General features: G+C 43.9%; 1 protein-coding gene across 1 annotated transcript in view; it reads right to left on the minus strand.

Annotated features, from left to right (window-relative positions):
* Positions 1-20,758, minus strand: part of Dnah9 (dynein axonemal heavy chain 9) — a 340,627-nt gene extending 319,869 nt beyond the window's left edge. The window contains exons 1-5 of the mRNA XM_026390513.2: positions 20,342-20,758; positions 11,583-11,779; positions 8,848-9,006; positions 7,648-7,778; positions 1,842-2,053 (exon numbers count right to left, since the gene is read on the minus strand). Of these exons, the coding sequence (XP_026246298.2) occupies positions 1,842-2,053; positions 7,648-7,778; positions 8,848-9,006; positions 11,583-11,779; positions 20,342-20,758 (1,116 nt within the window). The remainder of the gene's footprint in view (positions 1-1,841; positions 2,054-7,647; positions 7,779-8,847; positions 9,007-11,582; positions 11,780-20,341) is intronic.
* Positions 20,759-21,032: the final 274 nt, after the last annotated feature.

Here is a 21,032-nt window from a genome sequence, read left to right on the forward strand (position 1 = left end):
AAATGCAAGCAGATTAGTGTCACTGAGTCTGACTGCAGACACAGGACATCCCATAACCGAGCTGACACCAACTCAGAACTGCATAATTGTCCAAGTAATGGATTTTACAAGTACAATAAAGGAACACATCTGACTCTACACTTAGTTCCACGAGTGGACTGGATCTGGGTTTAAGCCAAATAGTCTTTGTGACCATTCAGTCACAGTGATGTGACACAATCACTGTCATTGGTCAAGTGACCTGTCCGGCAAGGAGACACAGTGGAACTTTTGGGGACCAGCTGGGGCTAAGGCAGGTGTCTGCTGATAGGTATTCTTTAATGAATAGCAATGTCACTCGAGTGCAAGAATTGTTCAGGCCATAACTACTTCTCTGTCTCAAAGAGATTTGAACCTAGAAAGCTGAGAAGCTAGAGCTGTTGAACAGTCACGTTCATCACCTCAGGGAATGGCAGAGAAAGCTGGGCCCTGGTGACATCATCTAAGGCCACATTGCAAGTTGGGGCTGAAGCAAGCCTACCTCAGACTTTCGAGAACAGGAGTGAATCAGTTTTCTTCTGGTTGATGCATCTTTTAGTTGGGTTTATTAGACTTTCAACCAACAAAGTCTTGACTGATAAACATGGAGTGAGTGATGACAAAGTGCAGATTTAAGAGTCAAACAACCTGGTTTGGGACCTTGCGTGGGTGTCCTTGGGTGGGGCAGTTAATCTCCTGAGCCTTAGCCCATGTCTTTAAATAAATAATAGTAGTAATAAATAATAGCACCCTTCCTGTCTCCCCCTCAAGGTTCAACTGATAATTGATCAAGATCAAGAATGTGACAGCATTTTGTAGCCTTAGTGTGCTCCATGGGTTTTAGTTACTATGAGGTTCTCAGGGTTGCAGTTCCTTAGGGGCAAAAGAAGCCAATGTGGGGAGAAGGTTACCCGAACCTCCTTGAGGTATCTAGCTCTATTTACAGACACACTCTTCAACTCCCCAAGGTTTACACTGCCCTGATTGATTGATACTACAAGTGTCCATACAAAGAAGGAGCAAAAGTATATAAAGTAAGAGGCGGCTTCTTAACAGTTTACATATACCAAGTTCTTTCCATGTGTAGGGCATATGCATTATTGCATTAAAGCTTCACAATTAGCAAGCACCCCTTTGAAATGGGTCCTTTCTGTGCTCGCTTCGGCAGCACATATACTAAAATTGAAATGGGTCCTTGCCTTTTTAACATTGTGAAGAGAAGAATGAGGCAGGGAGCAAGGTGTTGCCCCAGCACATAGCTAACAAGTAGTGAGGCCAGGGTTTGGCAATATAACCTGATTCCAGAGGTTATATTCTTGCATGGGTGTGTATGGAGGGGTGGTACTGGGGATTGAAACCAAAACCAGGGGCACTTTACCACTGAACTACAACCCCTGCCCTTTTAATTTTTTATTTTGAGACAGGGTCTCACTAAGCTGGTCTTGAACTTGTGCTCCTCCTGCTTTAACCTCCTGAGTCACTGGGATTATCAGTGTGTCCCACCATGCCTGGCTCGGAGGCTATATTCTTCATTGCTATACTTTGCTCCAAACTTTGCACAGGTCGTGAAAGAGGTTGAAATTCACCCAGCCTGCCCTTTTCTCCACCCTAGGGCTTAGGGAGAGGGTCCAGGAAGGCTTCCCCCACCCTCAAGTGTTCTGGTATTACACTTTGTGAATTATTGACTTGTGAAAGTACAGAAATTAAAATGTGAGAACTCTTTACACCGTAAGTATTTCCCTGCCCCGAGAAAGCACCTTTTCCTCTTTTTAATGCCAATCAGCTCCCAAGGGAAATGTTGTTGGAATGCCCAGGTAGCCCACCTGCTGGATGAGGAGGTTGCAAATCTCTTGGAGCAGCACCGTGAGCCTCCCTGGGGAGCGGTAGCACTTGCATGTGGCCCAAATCAGACAGACCACATGGAGCAGAGGCCGCAGCTTGGACTTCACCTGGGGAAACTCCACGCTCTCCAGGACTTCCAGGTGGCGGTGCAGGGGTAACAGGTGCACGTGAATGTCCTGCGCCTCTTTCAGAGCTGAAAGGAATGGGAGATGGTCACTGATCTCTGCTTAGGGCACAAATTACCAGGTGAAGCCCTGGTGCCTGGGAAATGAAAGATTTGCAAAGCCACAAATGCAATTTCTCCCTAAATGGAGAAGGCAGAGATAAAGGCTGGTTCCAGAAAACTCTCTAGCTCTTATGCAGAATATGGGAATCTTCTGAGCCTCAAACAGCTAGGGCAATTGTTGGACGAGTTCTCTTGGATACCATTCCTCTGTCTGGATTTCTCCCTGGCCTTTCCAGCCCTAGTCTGGTGCTGTGTTAGAGCAGACACTTCATTTAATGATTGTTTGTTGATTACTTCACAGATGATATTTCTAAGATAATAGAAAGCAGATGCCAAGGAACAAGTTTTAGAATGAAAAAGGTCTGCCTTCAAATGCTGGCAGAGACACTTAGCCACTGATGACCTTGAGCACATTTCACCTCTCTAAGCCTTAAAAATAGTCTGTCTGCATCTAATTTCAAAGATCCCTATAATGCAAAGGGAAGAACAAAAAGACTTTGTGAACAACTAGCACAGTGCCTGGACCCTACCAGGTGTCTGATAAATGGTAGTGTCTCTGATGAAGATTTCTCAATAAAAATTCTCACTGAGCTCTTATGAAGAAGTCACTGGGAATCGAGGACTAGTGTAGACCCATGATGGCAAAGTTGTAATGATTTTTTATGCCTGGAAATCTCCTATCAGCCTTTGAATACAGTCAAGGAAAGATAAGGGATACATTCAGTCATCTTGGGGTAACATAGAAAGAAAGCACTGGGCACTAACACCTGCAGAGCAACTAAGTGGAATGAAAGCCCACTGAGCAAACTGAACTGGAAACTAGCATCTGCAAAGTGGTTCTTTCCCAGGTGGGTAATCAGGCAGTATCATAGAACAGATGGTTTCAGGTTATATTTTGTGGAGGTGGTGTTTGCATTCATCCTAAAAGAAACAACTATTTAGCAAACAGATCACAATATTCCAGGAATTGTTCTATCTAGCAGACATACACATCTTTTTAATTTAATTTTATTTTTTGGTACTGGGGATTGAACTCAGGAGCACTCGACCGCTGAGCCACGTCCGCAGCCCTATTTTGTATTTTATTTAGAGACAGGGTCTCACTGAGTTGCTTAGTGCCTCACTTTTTGCTGAGGCTGGCTTTGAACTTGTGATCCTCCTGTCTCAGCCTCCCGAGCCACTAGACATACACATCTTATAGAGAGCCCTGCTGGCTTTTAAAGTGAATATATTAAGACTTGCCTAGGCTCATTCTGTGGATTGAACAGTCCTGTCCAGCTGAGCAAAAAGATTACATCAAGTTAGTTACCTTGAACTCCTGGCTTGATGGTTCTGAGGCTCACTGGACATAGGAGTATGTTGACACGCATGTTTGTACCTTACATCCCATATGGGTTGATGGGATGCAGCATGCGGATGGAAGTCAAATATCATGCGAAATTGGTAAATTGGTTAGAGTTGGGGGCTGATGGTGAGCATCAGAACCACTGAGCTGGGCAGGAGATTTGAGAATCCAACAGCCATTCCAATGAGCACCTATTCTATGTGATATGAGGAAGAAGAGGCTGGGACCATCGTACTACTGGCTCATTCTCTCTCTGATACTCTGTGTTTTAAGGTCTTTAAAGGAGCCAAAATCTCCACTACTCACACAAATAGGCATTCCACTGAGAAGACACAAAGAGCACTCTAGTCCAAGCCAGGTGCAATCACCTTGTCTTCCAAAGACATAGCAACAGACAGAGCTAGGCTACACCTTTTAAAAATATATACATTTGAGATTGGTACCAGGTCCCCCCATGGATACCAAAATCCAAGGATGCTCTCAAGTCCTTTGTGCAAGTCCCCTATATAAAAATGGCATGGTATTTGCATATTACTTACACACATCCTACTGTATACTTTAAATCATCTCCGGATGGCTGATGATGCCTAATACAATGTAAATGCTATTGGAAATAGTTGTTCTACTGCATTGTGTGTGTGTGTGTGTGTGTGTATGTGGGAGAGAGAGAGAGACAGAGAGAGAGAGAGAGAGAGAGAGAGAGAGAGAGAGAGAGTGAGTGTTTGTGTGTGGGATTGGGGATGAAATCCATGACTTTCTTGAATGTGGAAAGCATGTACTCTTACCACTGAACTATACTCCCAGCCCCACTGTTATAAAATTTGTATTGTTTTTATGGTTATATTGTTATGTTTTTGATTTTTTAAAATATTTTCAATCCTCAAGTAGTTGAATCCACAGGAGTGGAACCCTTGAATATTGAGGGATGACTGCAAATACAAATAGCCAATTGCACAGTGATGTCCAGTGGTTTGCTGGTAAATCTTTAACAATGGTCTCTTCAGTGACAAATGTCTTTATGTGTAACATTTGCTAGTTCCTGTGGTGCAGATATTCCCCATATTATCATCATGTCTGATTTCAAGTCACCAATTTTTGAATTCACTGAGTGCTGCTTGGCGGGTGGGAAAGTTAAAAACAGATGCAATGGAGCCACTGTGGGCCAGCCCAAGCTGCCTCCAGAGCAGCACTGGACTTGAACTTCTTCCCCACGTACACACACCTTCCATCATTCATGACTGAGGCTAGCATTCAAATGTGTCCCCTCCCAAACTCAGGTGTTGAAACTTAATGTTGATTATGATGGTACTAAGTAGATGAGGCTCTGAGAGGTGCTTAGGCCACCAGGGCACCTCCCTTGGGAATGGGATGCAGGTTCTTCTCAAACACTCAGAGAGTGTTCTACTAGTTTGCCCTTCTACCTTCCACCATGTGATGACACAGCGCTCTTCTCCCTGATCCCCAGAGGATGCACCAAGAAGATGCCATCTTGGAAGCAGAGGGTAGCCCTTACCAGAAAACTGAACCTTCCGGTTCCTTGATTCTGGTCTTCCCAGCCTCCAAAATAGTGAGAAATAAATGTCTGTTCTTTATAAACTATCTGGTCTTTGGTCGCCTGTTGCAGAAGCACAACTGTAAGACAACTGGCCAAGACAACTGGGCCAAACGTGCTCTCCTAGGAACCGGGGAGACAACTCCCTAATCAATCTTTATTGCCCTGTTTTTCCTCCCCAAGGAAACTTTACTTCTTTTCTAAGGTTTTTTTCATCATTCAATCAATTCCACTCTGACAATCCTATTTCCACCCATTTCTTCCACCCATTCAGCCCCCTTCTTTATTTCTCACTGCTCTCCAATTCATGCTTATAATCCAGAAATACTTCTTTTCCTCTCCCTCTAGTCCATCCCTGAACCAATGAACTACCCTGATCGTGACTAGTAAGAATAATGCACATAGTATAACTGTTCAGCATAAAGGAAGCCAGATGCTCTGAAATTAAATTGGAAATGATAAAATCAATCAACAGCCTTTAAAATCTTTTTATTCTTGTAGACCCTGCCAAAATTTCTGACCGAGTCTCTGCCTAACACCTCTAATCAAATTTTCTCTTCTTCCCTCATTGGAATTGAATTACACTTCTAAAGGATTCCTACCATTATAGTAGTGTTTATTTTGTACTATTATAATGGCATTTTTTTTCCTAATTACATTGTCAGTATATATTCTTCTGAAAAGAATTTTCTAAAGTTGGCCTCGGGAAATGAGTCTTTTGCACCTATTAATCTATGTGAGTAAATAGTTTATTAAATCCACACAGGTATATTTGGGGTACTAAAGAACCAATTTATAACATACTTTTATTACGTGTTATTTCATTTCAGAGTCCCAAATCTTAGGCTTTTGCCCATTTATTTGTGTTGTAGCTGTTTCAACCTGTTAATATAGCTCCCTTCATATTTTTCCACTAAATTTGCTTCCATTTTAGCCTAAATAAAATCATAGTTATATCCTCCATATCCATGGGGGATTGGGTTCAGGGACCCCTGTAGATACCAAAATCTTAGGATGCTCAAATTCTTTATATTAAACATCATAATGTTTGCATATAACCTCCATCCGTCATTTTATAAACTATGTCAATGTAAATTCTATGAAAATAGTTGTTACACTGTGTTATTTGGAGAATAATGACAAGATGAAAGACCTGCATGTATCCTGTGCAGACATAAGTTTAAAAATTATTTTTAATCCCTGGTTGGTTGAATTCATGGGTGCAGAACCCACACATATGGAGGGCTGACTGTATATAAAATGGAAACTTTAAATCACCACCCAAAATTGAAAATCAGCATACTTTGCCAAAAACAGAGTGACCATTTGAGACATTTTACCAACTACCTGTCCACACACCTCTCACCATCTCTCATATCAATAGTGGTAGGCATTATGCTTTGAGGCATGCATGCCTGAATATTTGAAATGAAACATAGCCTGGGAACAAGAATGGATTCCTCTGAGACACAGCAAGTCTCAGTGAAGCAGTAAACTGAGACCTCAAGAGACATCTTGTTCCAAGCTAGCTTTACATATTAGCAGAGCACATAAAGGGCCCAGGATGACCTCAAAAACCAACTTCTTATTTCAGGTCTTCTTTGTCATATAGCTCATGTCAGAAACACCCTCAATAACTTTTAGTCCTTTTAGCTAAGTGGTTTCCATACCCCATGCCACTAGGAGAAGATGGATTGAGAGATTATATAATGGGCTCTGGACACAGGACACTGCCCTCTTTAACAAAGCAAAAAGACCTTGCTAGTGTTCTATTCTGGACTTACATGGGAGAGATAATTAATTTTATTATTATTATTATTATTATTATTATTTATTTTTTTTCAATGGAGAACAAACCCAAGGCCTTGTGTGTGATAGGAAAGCACTCTATCACTATATCCCATAACCTTGGAGATTGTATTTAGAGAAAGTTCTGAGAGAGAAAAAATATTTGAAAAAAATCACTGCTTAGACTAAGCTGAAATTTTGTATGAAACTGCAAAAAACTTTAAATGTAGATTTTGACCTATAGTACTGTAGAGCAAGGAGGAGGTTTGATAGAAAAAGAGTGAGGGGGATCAAAGTACGCCAATGGAAAAAAAAAATTACCTGCCTCTAATCATAGACTTTACCAGCTTTGCAATACTGACAAGGGCCGATCTTGTCTGATGTTCAAAGGGACAGGAAATTGCTGTCCCATATGACCATAGGAACAGAAAATGCAGAACAGAGCTAGAAACACAACAGAGATTTCTCAAGGAGTCAAGGGTGGAGGAGCCCGACTTCCAGAGATGAGAGATAACAACACAAAACGTATCTGTGTAATGTGGTGGGGTCGACAAAGCCCTTCCACCTCGATTATCTCACAAGGGCTCAGAGAGGTACAATAGGTAGGAAGAGTGTGTCCTATAACCAAGCTACATACTGATGCTCAGAGATGTTGGCTGATTGTTCCCAGGGTCACAAAGTTATTGAACTGCAAAAAGAGTGCAATTCTGTATGGCTGCTCCTCTGTTTCCAGATTTGGTATCCTGGCTACTAGTTATATGTGCCAGGTTGGAACCCTATAAGGGCTTGAAGATGCTGATGTTAGAGAGCAGTGCATGCATTGCTAAATAGGAAATTTGAGTCGGTATATTTGTGAGAGCATTTGCTGGTCCTCACCTGCGACGACGTCTCTGAACATGGCTTTGAAAGCTGGTAAATAGCTGCTATGAAGCTTATCCAGGAGCCCAGCCATGCCCCTCACCTGAATGGTTCGCAGCTGATTATGAATGTATTCCAGATCCTCATACCTGCAATACCACAGAGAAGGGTGAATCCCGGTGAGAATCATGGAATGCAAGTCACACTGTGGTGACCCATCTGCACACGGGCAGAGAGGACCCCAGCCTCAGGGTGCTCCAGCCCACGGAGCTTGGACATCTGTTCCAGAACAATGAGGGCAAAAGCCTGATTTGGGAACACAGGTTCAAAGTGGGGGCAGCTCCGGGAAACACTGCTGTGACCATCTGGTGGTTCAAAGCCCCGCAGCTGGAGGTCATTAGCTCTAGCAGTAAGGCTGGGGCAGGGTGAGAGAAGTGTTGCCGGAGCAAGGCTGCTGGAGGAGGGCCTTGCTGGGGGTCAGCAAATGGCCGGAAACTGGGCAAGAAGATGGAGCATCTCAGCATGGTGGTTCAAACAGGGCTGGAGCCCTACAGGCAAGCCTGGTCATGGGATATGGACACTCTCCAATGTGAGGGCGGCAACATCTGCCTCCAACATCTGTCTGTCTCCTTTTGAGTAAAGGATTTATCAGCACAATGATAAAGAGGAGCAAGAAAATGAGGAGCGAGAGAGAAAATAAGCAGGAGTGGGAGCCATAATGAGGTATTTCTGTTCACCCAGGGCAGGTGACACATAATGGATGATGGACTTTCTAGCCCTGCTAATCATGAGCGGAGACCTAGGACAGGTTATTTTGCAACCATCTTTCAAAACCCTTTCCCTCTTTCATATCTTTACAAAAGGTAAACGCACCCAGCCTGAACTGCCCAAGGAGAAGAGAGTAGAAATGAACAAGATAATAATACAAAAGCTGATTAATTTTACATGTAGTAGAAATAGTCTTTGATGGCATGCCAGAAGTTGGACTCAAGATAGGAAGGATGACTATGGAATCTCGTGGAAAGAGTCCCTCTTCCAATACACAGAAAAACTACTTGACCTATGAGGTTGAGCTGTCTGCCCCAGTGAGGAGGAGAAGCATTTAGAGGAAAGGACCAGACTCAGTGGTGACCGCCCCCCACCAGGCCACCTTTCACTTTGTCTTCTGTAAAATATCTTCCCTGCTCCCAAAATTCAGGCCTGTGCCTCACTGTTTACCTTCTCTTCCAGAATTCCAACTCCACCTTTGGGGTGGGATTCTCCCCTTGGAAGAGTGGTTGAGAAGACTCTCTCTTGAGTACCACCTGGACTTGGTGGCTCCACTTGATCACTGCAGACTCAATGGCATAGATGACTGACTTATCGATGGCGTCCAAGCTGTGAGAGACAAGAGGAGTTTTCCTGGAATGTGGGGAAATAACTTAAGCCTGGTGTATTAGTCTGTTTTTCATAGTTATATCGAAATTCTTGAGACTGGATAACTTACAAAGAAAAGAGGTTGAGTTAGCTCATGATTTCAGAGGCTGAAAGTATAAGCATCCCAAATTTGGCATCTGGCGAGGGCCTCTTGCCTGATGGTATTAGGGTAGGGGTGTGTGTGAAGAGGAATCACAAAGCAAGACAGGAAGCCCAAAGCCCGACAGCAGGGGCCAGTCTTGCTTTTTTATCACAATCCATCTGGAAGGAACTAACTGGGCTTCCACAGGATCTATGTTAGTCCCCTCTGAAGGCAATGCGATGACCCTGATGACCTAACTATCTTGCATGAAGCTCTGTCCCTTAAAGGTACCAACAACTCCAACAGCTCCACACTGAGGATCAAACTTCTAACACATGAGCCTTTTGGAGAAAAAAAACTCATACCATATTCAAATCATTATACTGGTGTCCTCCAGAAGAGAACCCCAAATCTTTTAAAAACAGGTGGGAAACTCCCCCTAACCTGCGAAACTCCACCTAACCTGCACATTGTTAAATCTTTTTTTTTTTTTTGTAACAGATCCTCTTGAGTAGTCAATGAAATGTACAGATTCCTTCTCAAGAAATCATGCTTATTTGCATATACATCCAACATTATCTATACAGATTCAGGGGCTCACTAACTATTCTGAAGATTAGCTTAAGAATTCTGAATGCCATTAAGACTACCTGTCAATGGAGGAATACTCTGGACAGGAAACATTTAGATGACCACCCAGCTCTTGTTTGAATCTCACTAGTGATGGCAAACTCCCAACTTAACTAAGCATCCCATTTTTTTTTTCCCCAGGGAGAAACGTTGTCTCCACACTGCACAAAATGTACCTCCCTCCTACATCCTCAGTCTGCTCTGAATTCTAATGTCTGCAGCAAGAGAAAACAGGTGACCCCTCCTTTGCCAGGCAAACCATCAGCTCTGTGAATACCACCATCATGACCTGACTTTATCTCCATTCCCCCAAAGAATGGGATTTCCAACTTTCCCACCCATACATCTTTTTTTGTTTTGTTTTAAATAATTTCGTTGTGTTTGGAAGGAATTAAAATTGTTTTTTAAAATTTATTTATTTGCTCTAACTTGTTATATACGACAGCAAAATGCATTTCAGTTCATAGTAAAATTGTTTTAAAAACTACATTCTGGCTATCTTTTTGTAAAGTCCTAACCGAAAATACCAAACATCAAGGACACAGTAACAAAGGGAGCATATTTTGTTCATATTTTCAGGTAAAAAAAAAATACCCACCTTCAATTAATTTAATTAAATTCATATTTGTTGAGAAACGATACAGCCCAGTGGTTATGAAAGCCGTTAAAGGGAGAAGTTACTCACTTCCCCCAAAATGATCTGGCCTTTTGGGAAATTATCCAATTTGAATAAAGGAGTCAAACTCAGCAAGAATTACATATATATATGCTGAATGTTATTAAGTTAGAGTGTAAAGGGACCAGAAAAAGGTAGTTTAAATTTTACTTATTTTCAAAATTGGATATTTTTATTAAGCCACAATAAGTTTTCTAGTTAACAGGGAAATTACTTCAAATTATATATGTAGCAAATTACTTCCAATAGAAAAAGAAGAAAAAAAGAAAACCCTTGTGAGGAAGTGTATTGCTGTGACACTTGTTACTTATCCCTCAGATGTCTCCTGGCTCCTGAATACACAATGTATATAGTAAGGTATCCAGAAACTCCTGGCAATATGACAGACCAGGTTCCAGCAGAAAGGCCACCTGTTGTCACAAACACATAGAAATGATGGATAAAATATAACATAATATATTATTTATATACAGAGCCTGTCTGGAAAGAAAAAAACTAATAACCAGGGGACAGAAATGAAGACAAGTCTAAGCTGGAATGACAGATGGAAGCTGATGGTGGACATGACTTATCAAAGGAGAAGAGGCTAGGGTTTGAATGCCCCCCTTAGGGACAGGAGGTATGGACTCCCCAGCTTAGCCAGATTTGCTCCTATTTGAAAGAGAAAAATAAAATAAACATAAAATGAATTCCCCAGAACCTGAAAAATGCCTGCAGCTGCTGTGGGGCGAGAGGCTGGGACAGTAACAAGAGCTGCCACCGTTGGTTCTGTGATATCAGGGGCTGGGCAAACAGGGAGCAGGGGACGGCCTCCCCGACTGGACCTGGGTCTGCACCCACGAGAAGCTGCTTTCCTGATAAGGACAGTACTGAAATCAGTGTGGCTACTCTGAACCCCCAAATGATTCTAAATGGAAAGAAGGCAATGTTGCTATAGCTTTAAAAGATCTCAGGCCGAGGGATGGAGGCAAAGGAAGTAATCAGCACAAACAGGGAATCTGAGGATGTTGCCAAAGGGAGCAGGGTGCACTTAAGTGCAGAAGGAGATGTGCAGAGTTAGGAACCAAAAAGTCATTCAAAGAAACCCTTCAGCGAAACCAGCTTCCCCCAGGTCTCAGAGGCCCATGTGGCCTGGCTGGAGAGACTTACTCGGTCTCACTTCCTGAATCCACAAACTTCAGTTTTTCGGAGCCCACCGGAAGAGGCAGCAAAGTTTTCCCCTTGACTTGCTCAAGGATGACCAGGAGGTCCCACTGGAGGGTGTGGGCGTGCTGCCGGACATCTTGACATACCATGTGGGGCCAGTCCAAGTGGTTCTTCTCATTGGCCAGGACAGGAATGACAACCTGTAACAGAGGAATGCAGGGAAGAAAGGCAGGCCTTCCATTTCTGAGGCTTTAAAAGACTATTCTGAACAGGTCCACAAAGCTATATTCAACCTTTGGCAGGTCACTGTGCCGGAAGGCCTAATTCTAAAGTCCAGAATTTTGTGGGGCTTTGACATCTGGTAAAATCAGGAGGACCTCAAATTGCCTACCCACAAGTTTTCTTCCCCATCCTGCTCCCGCAGGTAAGACCCTGGAGCTAAACAACCTGGATGAAGAGGACCAGGCACAGTGCCTATCCATCCCTGAGTTTCAGGCTTCAGGTCCCTGCCAGCGGGGGGAACTATTCAAAGCAGCCCATCACATCCTCCCACAGGAACCAGGGGACACCACTTCTCCTGGAATCTACTAAGTGTTCCTCCCACAGCCCCTGGTTGTTCACTCTGTTCCCAAGTGAACCCCCCATGCAGCTCCGCAGCTCTGCCTGGTACAGTGTTCTCCCCCTCCTCTAGACTGTGAGTATATGTGACTAATAAACTGCTGCCCATGTCATTATGCTATCGTGGGTGTTTTTTTTTTGTACTGGGAATTAGACCAGAGATGCTCTACCACTGAGCTACAATCCAACCATTAAAGAAAAAAATATATTTTTTTTGATGCCGGGTCTTGCTAAGTTACCCTGGCTAGCCTGGAACTTGTGATCCTCCTGCCTCTGAGCCTGAGTAGCTGGGATTACAAGTGTGTACCACTGCACCCAGCTGGGGTGTTTGGGGTTTGCCCATCACTATTATCCTGGGGCAGGAATCCCTTCCTTGTCAACATGGTGAATAGAAGCTGAATGAAATAATTCTAAAGATCAGAAGCAAAATAAATAAATAAATAAATAAGATTGATTAAATTAAATTAAAGGACTAATGTAGGTAAAAACGGCCATCTATTTACAGTGGGGTACCAGGGGGACTTTTAAAAAGTAAGCAAAGTTGAGCATCTTGAATCCATCTTAGGGTGAACATTAGCTAATTTTAGCCACCCAACAGAATTCCTCTTCTTTTAATACCAGTCTCTAAATCTAGAGGTGGATTTGGAACCCACTCTGAGGCAGGGAGAGTAGGTCAAAGTCTTATTTCAACTTTTCAAGGAAGAGACACCTTCTCTTTTCTCCTAGTCTGGAGCTTTGGGTGGTCATCTTGTTACCCCTGGGAGTTTTGGGACGAAGCCAATAAAAAGCAGAGGGAATTTATAGATGGAGAGAAACTACATCCTGAGGATGGTTTCGAATTCCAGAATCAAGCTGCTTCTGAAGTTTCTGAACTTAAATTGAGTTTCTATCTCTAGCAACTTAGAGAGTTGTCAATTAAACGCACGAGGAAGCTCTAGCCTGTAAAAATCTCCCAGGGAGTGGAAAGGAAAGGCTAGAAAGACAGGCAACGTGATGGGCAGGAGTAAGGATGAAAAGGAAGTAGGATGCAGGTGCATGGTTTGGTTCTGCATGCAACCAGTAAGTCCTGGGAGCTGCCAAACAGAACAGATAGAGCCAGCATGTTACATTCCAGATGATGGTGGTTCCTGCCTGGTCTTTCTAGAAACATTCATTGAGATGAGGACGCATGACAGGTGCACTGAGACAACAGAAAGCAAAAATATAAAGTTGTACACTAAGATCTATGACACTGATGCTGAGAAAAGACCATTTGGACCCAGGACAGACAGTCTAAGAAGGAAAGAAGATGAACTGAATTTTTTTCTAGGATCTCAAACGCAGGGACTATATCTCATATGAATCTTATATATCCACAGTTCTTCCTAGGGTCTGGCATTTAGGGAGCATCACATACAGCTTTATGAATTTAGACTTGGGTTGGATTTTTGGTGGGGAGGGGTACTAGGGATTGAACGAAGGGGCACTCAACCACTGAGCCACATCCCCAGCCCTATTCTGTGCTTTTTATTTAGAGATGGGGTCTCACTGAGTTGCTTAGCACCTTGCTTTTACTGACTCTGAACTCACGATCTTCCTGCCTCAGCCTCCCTAGCCACAGGGATTATAGGTGGGCGTCACCACGCCTATCTTGGGTTGGATTTTGGAGAGCTCAGAGTGATAGGAAAATAATAAATGTGAACTGTCTATGAAATGGAAATCTACTCATTCATTCATTTACTATGTGCTAGTTCTGTTCTAGGTGCTAGGAGGATGCATCTATGTGCTAATGCATTTACTATGTGCTACAAGGATGCATCACTGAACAAAATAGATGAATGTTCCTGACCTCATGAAGTTCATGTTCCAGGGAAGAGAAAGTCCATAAGCAATGTGCTCTGTGACTAAAGATAAAACCTGGGAGGTAGATGAAAAGTCTGAAGTGGAGGAGATGTTATTAAAATCACTGAAGTCAGTGCAGGCCTCAGTGAGAAGATAACATTCAATAAAGGTAGGGCTAAGGGAGAGTGCTCTGCAGATCCTTGGGGGAAGTACATGGCAGGTAGAAGGTATAGGCAGTGCAAAAGCCCTGAGGTGGGAATATTCCTGATAGAATCAAGGAAAAGTGTGGAAACCAGAGAAACTGGGACAGGAAAGCAAGAATAGGAGTAATAAAGGGGAACAAACCACATATAGCCTTGCCTGTAGAATTTTTATTTAATTTTTTTTAACTTTCAGAGAAATGAACATCTCTGACAGGCTTTGAACAAAGGGGTGACATAATCTGACACCTATTAGTAGTATATCACTCTACTACTGTGACGAGATTGGACCCTAGGAAGTAAAAGAGACAAAGGAGGTCAGTGAAGAAGTTAGGACTATAGTACAGTAGATGGTGGCTTGGCCGGGGGCAGTAGCCAGGTGCATCAGAAATGATCTGATTCTATACTCATGTTGAAGGTAGAGCCAATGTGACGTCTTATGAACTGGTTTGGGGGATGTGAGGGACAAAGAGCAGCCGCATGGCTCCAAGATTTGGGGCTTGAGCAAAGGGCAGAATGGGGTTGCCAAGAACGGATGGGAGGAAGAGTCAGGGTCGAGTTCTTGAGAGAGGATCAGGAGGGTGCACTGGGACATGATGGAATTTGAGGTTTTCACCAGACTTCAAGGACTTGATGTTTGATAGGCAATAGGAAATGCTGGTGGGGGCTCAGAGGGGAAGAAAAGGCTGATGATAACAAACCCGGGTGCTGTCACACACAGATGGCTTATAAAAATTTGAAATCAAGACTCCCTAGGGAAAAGAAGACACACACGTGCATATGTGTGTACACGTGTGTGCGTAGCAACTAAAGGGGTGTATATGCACACACACACACATATATATATACATACATACACATATACATATATAAATATATATAATATATATAAATACACATATAAATAAAGAATATCAAGAGAGACAGAGACAGAGAGACAGAGAATGTATAAGGAATGAGCCCCAAAGTCCTCAATGTTAAGAAGTTGGGAAGAATGTAAATGGTAGTACAACCACTATGGAAATCAGTACAGAGGTCCCTCTAAAGACTAGAATAGGATCCACAATTTGACCCACTATACCACTCCTTGGTATTTATTCTAAAAAATTAAAGTCATCCTACTATAGTGATACAAGCATATCCATTTTTTATAGCAGCACAATTCACAGTAGCCAAATTATATATATATATATATATATATATATATATATATATATATATATATATACTTAATGATCTATCTAAAGAATGATATATCATTTGCAGGAAAATGGGTGGAACTTGAGAGCATTTTGACATACTTATGTCAAACTCAAAAAGTTGTCATATATTTTATCTCATCTGTGGAAGCTAGAGGAAAAAAAATGGGGCTAGTTGGTAAGTTATCTTGAAAATGGAAGGGAGACCAGTAGAGAGAGGGGAGCTGTGGGAGGGAAGAGGAGAGGGAAAGGGGATATACTGGGGAATGAAATAGAGCAAATTATATTGTTGTGTTGTGTGCATGTACAAATATATAACAACTAATTCCACCACTGTATATATTTATAACGCACCAATAAAAATGAAAAAAAATTAAAAAATAGTAATTGCAAATAAGAAGAGGAAGGAGGAGGAGGAGGAGGAGGAAGAAGAAATGGAAGAGGAGAAGAAGAGGAGGAGGAGGAAACAAAGAGAGGCAGCCATCAGAGGAAACTGAGAAGGAATAGTCATGTAGTCATGGTGATAGTCACAAATCTGAAGATTGGTGTCCTGGAAGGCAAATGAAGAAAGTGCTTTTGGGAGAAGAGATGAATCGTGAGCGGTGATAAATGCTGCTCACCAGTCAAGCAGGGTGAGGACTCATGAATGGCCTTGCGAATTGGCTAAGTGGAGATCACTGGAAACATTGTCAAGGTCTTTTATTCCTCCTCTGGGAAGTATGGGAGTAAAAGTCTGATGAGTATGTGACAAAACAGGAAAAGATAGGGACACAGCAGGAAGAGACACACATTCCAAAAGTCTGGCTGTAAAGGGAATGATAGAAATAGAGTGGCAGATGATGAGGGAAATGGGATCTTTGTTTGATGAAGAGTAACTTGTAGAAAGGGGAAAAATAAGAATGGAAGGGTGGGAGGGAATTATGAGAGTAGGATTCAGGGCAAAAAAATGACCGTTTTAATCTTAGGGTTGGCATCAAAGTCTGCCTGTAGCAACCAAAAGGGAAGCAGAGGGTACGAGCATGGGCATTTTCCTTGTTTGTTAAAGAAAGAGTCAAGAGCATCATAGAGGGAGATTAAAAGAGGAGCTTCAGGCTGTTGGAAGGTAGATAAAAGAAAGCTATGAAATAGTGATTCATAAGAGTAAGGAAATAGCTGGAATAGAAAAACAAATAGGAGGTCTTCCTCTGGGAAGCAGAAAGGCCTACTAGGGGTTCAAGGTCAAGAATGTCAAGTGGAGCCACTTGGTTTTCCCTAGCCCCACTCAGCTTTCATGGTGCAGGTGTGAACACGGGATAGTGGGAAGGCTTCAGGGCCTGTGCATTAGAGGTCCTGGCAAGATCAGGGGTTGTTTGTAGCCAGAGCATGAAAAGGGGAAAGGTAGGGATAATGGCCAGAGAAAGAGGCCCATGGAATTGGATCCTGACAGTGGTGATTATTGGTAATACGGGGCCTGAGAATGGCCAGGGGAGGGGCACTGAAGCTAGAAAGGGCAGGATCACAGGAGGAGAAAGGAACTAGGAAGCCACAGAGGCCAAGTTATTGGGAGGATCCTTTATATGTCTATGGAAATAATCACATTTAGAGCAGCAGTGTTGGGGAGAGTCACATGATCCAGGAGTCAAAGTCATGGAGAAATGAGGACAGTGTCATTAACCCAGGATATGAGGTCAAAATGGGTGACCCTGATGTTAAGAAATCCAAACTGGAGGTTTATCAACCTGAATGGAGAAGCCATTCTACCTCCAGGCTCACAGGAAGAAGGACCCTGGGGGGAAACTCAGCTGAACTCTCTGGGGAGAGCCTATCTGGGCCACAGCAAGGTAACAAGGATTTGAGGAGGATTGTGAATGGGACACAGAGTGGCAGTGATTCTCGTCCTTTACAGAACACCTATGTGTGACGCACTCTGTTTCGGGTGTCCTAGGATATTAAGACCAAGACAACTCTATGAGACAGTGTAGGTCTGATGGCTGGGTTCCTACACTCACATCCTAGAGCTGACTGGGACAGAACTAGGGTTTGAACACCGGCCCGTCAGACTTCAAATTCCTCACTCACTCCCCAAAACACAGAAATTCAAAGAGGCAGCCATGTCTCAGAAAAATAGAAAAAATAACCTGGCAGCCGGGCATCAAGTGGTTGGCAGGAGGGAGAGAAGAATTAGGAAAACTAGTTACTAAATTCTGTTAATTGCTCCTTCAAATGGTTCTGAGATGCGTTTTCCTTTTTATTTCATACCTGTGTAATGGGATGAAAATAATGCTGAAATTATAGCTTGTTGTTCTTGTCAACGCCTCCCTTAACCACCAACACACACATACACACACACACACACACACACACACGCACGCACACGGCAGGGAGACTTCTCTCAGACAGGTGGGTTCTTTGGCTTTAGTGGTTGAGACAGAGGAGAGCAAGTGGACTGGAGGGCCACCAGGCAGGGAGAAGGGGAGGGTCTCAGCGGATGGGAGGGGTAAGCAACACTTTCCAATGACACTGGATCAGCTACAGGTTATATAACAGAGGTGGAAGGGAAGACAGAGGGTTGAATGAACTGAGGATGCCTATCTTAGCTTTTGAAAAATGCAAGTAAAGGACCTGAGTGATTTTAAAAATGAATTACTTTATTTTAAATTTTAAATAGATAATACATTCACATCGTGCAAATTTTAAAAGATACAAAAGCTTTTAAAGTGAAAAATATAGCTTCTACCTACTCTTGTACTTCAACCACTCAGATCCCCTAGACTATGGATCACTTTATTAAAGAGGGTCCTCCCTCCTTCCCTCCCCCTTTCCTCCCTTCCTTTCCCCCTCCCCCTCTCTCTCTTATACCCTTTCTAGAATTTTCACTCCTCTTTTTAACATAAATGGTGGCATACTATACATGTAATTCCGAACCTGTTTAAACAGTTATCTTATGTTGTAGCATTACTCAGAATAGTTGAGATGAAAGTGAACTAGGTATCCCAGAGGAATGAATAAATGAATAAAATGTGGTATATACATACAACAGAATATTATTCAGCTTGAAAAAAAACCCAGAAATTCCTGCCATATGTGATAACAGAGATGAACCTTGAAGGCATTAGCCTGAGTGAAAGAAACCAGTTACAAAGGGACAAATACTACACAATTCCACTTAGGTGCCTAGAGTAGCCAAATTCATAGAGACAGGCAGTACAATGGTGTTTGCCAAGAGCAGGAGAAAGGGGATGCTGGAATTGTTTGGTACATGAAGGGTTTCAGTCATGCTAGATGGGAGAATCCGGGGATCTGCTCTATATGCTTGACCATATTGTACTGTATACTTGGAAATTGTTAGGAGAATGAATTCTGTTATGTGGGTTTTACACCAAAATTAAAAGCATTACCTTAAGGGGGTGTTATATATCAAATCATTCTTTTTAACAGCTCCAACATATTTCACTGTATAAATGGACTATAATTCATTCACCCAGCTTCCAAATGAAGAATATTCAATTTGTCTCCAATCCTTTTCAATGCACCAAGAAAAAAATCTTGAATATGTGAGGATTTGAATTATTTTAAAATTACTTTTGCTTACTGGACTGTATTTCCTTAGCCACAACACAGCTCTGAGATGGGCACATTGTCCCCCATATGCACTAGTTTGTCCTGTCTCTGAATCTTTGTTCAACTGTCCTCATACCTTGAAAGTTACCTTGATCCTTACTTACCCTGATCCTTCTCCTTGTTCAGGAGCCAGTTCAACACTTAAGGCCAAGAGTGCTTCTCAGAATATGCATACCTCTCTTTTCTGAACCCGAGGACACTTTCTAACTTTATTCATTAGGGGACTTGACCCAAGCTTGGACTTATGTGGAGATAGTGTTTGGGACAACTTTTAGGGAAGCTCTACCCTCACCCCAATCAAAACAGTTTTAAATATTTGGAATACATGATTAATTACATGTTTTGGCTTTTTAAGCATTTCACGGATGGGAACTTGTCTTCTATTATTTGGTATTCCCATCACATCTAACTGGTTCTCTGAAAACACTTGTTTCACAATTGGCAAGGCCCAGAGCGTTAGTCTCCAGAAGCTCACGTGCCCAACTGGCAAGGAAATTGGCTCCCATTCCAGAAGGTCTAAGTGGCCCAAGAATCATTCCTGAGTACTCCCATGAACCCTCCTGCATTCTCCAGGGCTCCAGTATAGTGCCACCAAGCATAATCCACATCTCCACCTTCCTCCCTGAATTCCAGGCAGATCCCTCCAAAATGCCTTCTGGGCATCTCCAAAAGGATGCTCAAACTTCTGCGGGCACAGGGATGGCTTTTGGCAAATGACTGTGTGATGAATGAATGAGGTGGAAATCGAAACAGACACCTCCATCTAAACTCCTATGCAAAAGTAAAAACTTTGCTTTTCATTCCTTGGGTGCATTAGAAATGCCCCCTTATTCACCACTTCCTGTCCTCAGCCCTTCCTGATTTACAGAAGGGATTAAAAAATTGACTTAAAAACCGGTCAGGACTTGGGCACTCTTCAGACTCGGGCCTCTTCTCCACTTTGGCTTGAACTGGGACCTGAACTCAAGTCAGCCCCTTCGTGTTCAGCTCTGGCTTGGCCTCCACTCAAGACTTCCTCTGGCTCCCATCTTACAGCTCACCCATCCCATCCACGCCTACCATGTCTTCTCCTGATTTTAGTTTCCATCCAGCTCCAGCCCTTCCTCTCCCACTCTGCCTCAGCCCCCATTTTCCTTCCTCATTCCAGAATTGGGCTCCTGGTCAGGGCTCCAGCCCTGGCCTGGCGCCTCTACCTATGACCCCGCCCCTTAGCCCTCCCCTGCAGCTTCGCCCCTCCCCCTATGGCCCCGCCTCCGTCCCTCTCGGCTCCTCCCCCTCCCCCACCCCAGTTTCAGCCAGAGCGGGGCCACCAACCCACCCTCACCTCGGAGAACAGCGCAGCCAGGTGCTCCAGAGGCGCCGCGGGCAGGTCCCCGCAGAGCACAGCGCCGCGGAGGCTGTGGGGCCCTGGAGGCTCGGGTCTGGTGCGCAGGAAAAAAAGCCCCTTAGCACGGGCAGGGCCAGACTCGGGTCCCGCGTCCAACCCGGGTCGCACCACCAGGCCCCCGGGCCCAGGCCGCACCACCAGCAGCGGCCGCGGCTCCTCCGCAGCATCGCGCCCCAGGAAGGCCTGGAGCAGCTGCTCCGCTTCAGCCGTCCCTGAGCAGCGCTCCCAGGCTCCCGCCACCGGCCGCAGGCTCTGAGCCACGCAGGCCCCTAGGAGACGCAGTCTCGGGTCGGCGCAGGGTTCCGGGTCCGCGTTCTCCGCTGCGAGCGCGGCCCGTTCCTCAGCGCTCGGCATCGCGCGCGGCCTCCAGCTGCATCGGTTTCCCTAGCGACGGGGACGCGGCCAGGACTTCCCTCCACTGCTCCCCTCCTATTGGGCACAGGGCTCCTAGACCCGCCCCTTCCAGGCTAATAAGGTAGGCGGGGAGCCGCGGGAATGGGCGGGGACGCGTCGCTGTTGCTAGGAAACGAGCCTAGGCCCCTGCTGAATTGCGGGTTTGGTGGCTTGGAGGTGCTAAAGGGTGACTGTGGAGAGCCATGGCTTATTGGTCGGGTGCATGGATAAGAGG

Source organism: Urocitellus parryii, chromosome 7 (genome assembly GCF_045843805.1).
Source record: "Urocitellus parryii isolate mUroPar1 chromosome 7, mUroPar1.hap1, whole genome shotgun sequence".
Classification (NCBI taxonomy): Eukaryota; Metazoa; Chordata; class Mammalia; order Rodentia; family Sciuridae; genus Urocitellus; species Urocitellus parryii.